Below are 2,477 nucleotides of genomic sequence, written 5' to 3'. Positions count from 1 at the left end.
TTGATCGTCAACCTGATGCAAATGTTGAAGGGGGGGGGGGGGGGGGGTGGTAGCACTAAAGGAGTGGTATCATTATCATTTGCTTTTTAAACATCTGGTTGTTGTTAAAGTGGATACTGTATCTAATCTAGCATTTTTATCTAAAGGTTTATAAATAATAGTTTTTGTTATATGAAGCCTTGAATCATGATTATTTTTCATAAACTATACAAAAGAAAATATCCCCCTGCGATGGCTCATGTGGATTTTCTTCCTGTCTGTCTTTCAGAGTCTGATGAGCCATGATGGAGGTATGACACATACATACACAAAACACACACAATGAAAATGCACAAACACACCTCTTTGGGATGATGTCCTCCTCTGAGTTATTGTTGTTTCTTAGCAGTGGGGTCCCTCTCTTTCTATTTCTGTGTGTGTGTGCGTGTGTGTGTGTGTATGTGTGTGTGTGTGTGTGTGTGTGTTAGTGTCTATGTGTGGGGGGGGAATAATAGTCTCGCTGAGGCAGGAGGGATGCAGGCCAGAGCATGCTCCTGAACCACCAAACACACACTGAGGGACTCTCCCATAGAAATATATACAGCTGCACACAAACACACACACATGCACCGAAAAAGGGCACACACATACACACACAGAGCGCGGCTCAGCGAGTCTATTGAAGCTCACACACACACACAAGGCCATGACTCTGCAGCCTGCAGTCGCTGGCTTTATCCCTCCTATTCACCAACAAGCCCTGTAAAGCCCCTAAAGCTTTGTCCCTGCAATCACACACACACACACACGTACACACACAAACACACACACACGCTTCTGCTGCATAAGCACTGAACCTTAGGGGTGCTGGAGTTGCCGTGGACACAGAAACAGAGAGATGAGGAGAGTTAGATGTTGTGTGTGTGTGTGTGTGTGTGTGGGTGTGTGTGTGTGTGTGTGTGAGTAGGTGTGTAGGTGTGTGTGTGTGTGGAATAGGGACGGGTAGGGTCTCTCAGGGGTGTGGTTAGTTTCCCCGATGGGGGGCTGCGCTGTATGTGTGTGTGAGTGTGTATTCGTGTCAGGGTGTGGTTGCACAACACTGAGGTGTGTGTGTACGTGTGTGTTTGTGGCTCACGGTCTCTAACGTCCCCCCTGATCATGTGTCATTTCCCCCCCTTTGCTCCTGCTCACTAGATGCCACCGGCTGCATGTCCGCCCCGCTCTCGGACTGCATGGACCCCGATCCCGACCACGTCGTCCTGGCCACGCAGCCCAGGACCGGCCCACCTGCCATACCAAGACCTGGTAAGACAGAGGGAGGGAGGAGAAAAGAGAGGGAGGGAGGGAGTGAGGGAGGGAGGACTGGAAGATTTTGGGCCGCAGCCAAGTTGGATTATAACCAGGACAAACTCACACGCACATGGAGGGGTGGACAGGCGTGGATACTCGCATGTTCCCACAAAGTGCGTCAAATCTCATATGGACTTTTGAACGTAAAAGATATGCAGCCAACACAGTCATGAACTCATAACGACACACACTTAATCAGTGTGTATCCACATACTTTATACTGAAAAGCACATGGACATCAGGCACTAGGTCTCCATGTTGATGTAATTTTTGTAACTTTTGACTACAATTCAGACAGTAGAATCAAATACATTCATTGATTTGCATTACTTTTATTCTCCATAATAGTATTACTATATTTTTTTAGTGTTAGACTTATCATTAGTTTTACTGTAGTACTACTACTTTGCTGTATTAACGCACTAGATTAATCATTATTAGCTTTAGTTTTGATCCTAGTAGGTTTAAAGGGGGAAAAAAACAATACAATACAGTTTTGATTGTAAATGGAAATCTGTTCATTTCTGTTCATTATCTTCCATGGTTGTTTCATTGTATTCAGTGGTGCTGACTTTGCGTTGGGGAATAGCTCTACAAAATAAAAGCTCAGCTTTCGGGGCAGCGTGATGACATTGTGCTTACGACTTATCTGCATTAAGATAAAGCTTCTACATCAAAAGACAAGTGTAAGAACAGAATCAAACCTTTTAATATATAACAACAACTGAATTACTGCTGAAGCAAATGTTTTTATGAAGTCCCCTTTTTTCGAGAGTGACCGTGTGAGGACTAAAGGTGAAATATTTTATTGGCAGTCTTTAAGGAAGGCGATTGCTATACAGTAGCTGTCCCTAATATAACTAGCTAGATATTTATTGGTGACTTAATCGCACAAAATACCTGTAGTTGACTATAGTCCCATCTACAGTAAACTTACAGTGAGGGAAAGTTAGGTATTTTTATTTTGTGTTCACTCGCCTGCATCTGTAGTTTGCATTACGAAAAGGATAAACAACATTTTGTGTTGTACTAATTACACATATAATAAACTGATATTGCAGTTGCAGATATGAGTTTATCAGAGAACACTGTGTCCCCGTCCTCACGCTTCACTCCCTCCACTTTTTCCTCCCAACCCCCCCCCCCCC

General features: G+C 44.0%; 1 protein-coding gene across 3 annotated transcripts in view; it reads left to right on the top strand.

Moving 5' to 3' along the window:
- Window positions 1-2,477, top strand: part of palm2akap2 (PALM2 and AKAP2 fusion) — a 72,271-nt gene that overhangs the window by 35,161 nt on the left and 34,633 nt on the right. For all 3 annotated transcript variants that reach the window (XM_031855400.1, XM_031855399.1, XM_031855398.1), the window contains exons 6-7: window positions 269-290; window positions 1,174-1,284. In XM_031855400.1, coding sequence (XP_031711260.1) covers window positions 269-290; window positions 1,174-1,284 — 133 coding nt within the window. The remainder of the gene's footprint in view (window positions 1-268; window positions 291-1,173; window positions 1,285-2,477) is intronic.

The sequence above is a fragment of the Anarrhichthys ocellatus genome, unplaced genomic scaffold (assembly GCF_004355925.1).
Source record: "Anarrhichthys ocellatus isolate YVR2014 unplaced genomic scaffold, GSC_Weel_1.0 scaffold16, whole genome shotgun sequence".
NCBI classification, from domain to species: domain Eukaryota; kingdom Metazoa; phylum Chordata; class Actinopteri; order Perciformes; family Anarhichadidae; genus Anarrhichthys; species Anarrhichthys ocellatus.
Note: the sequence above shows the minus strand (reverse complement) of the source record. Positions and strands in the feature narration are given on the sequence as shown.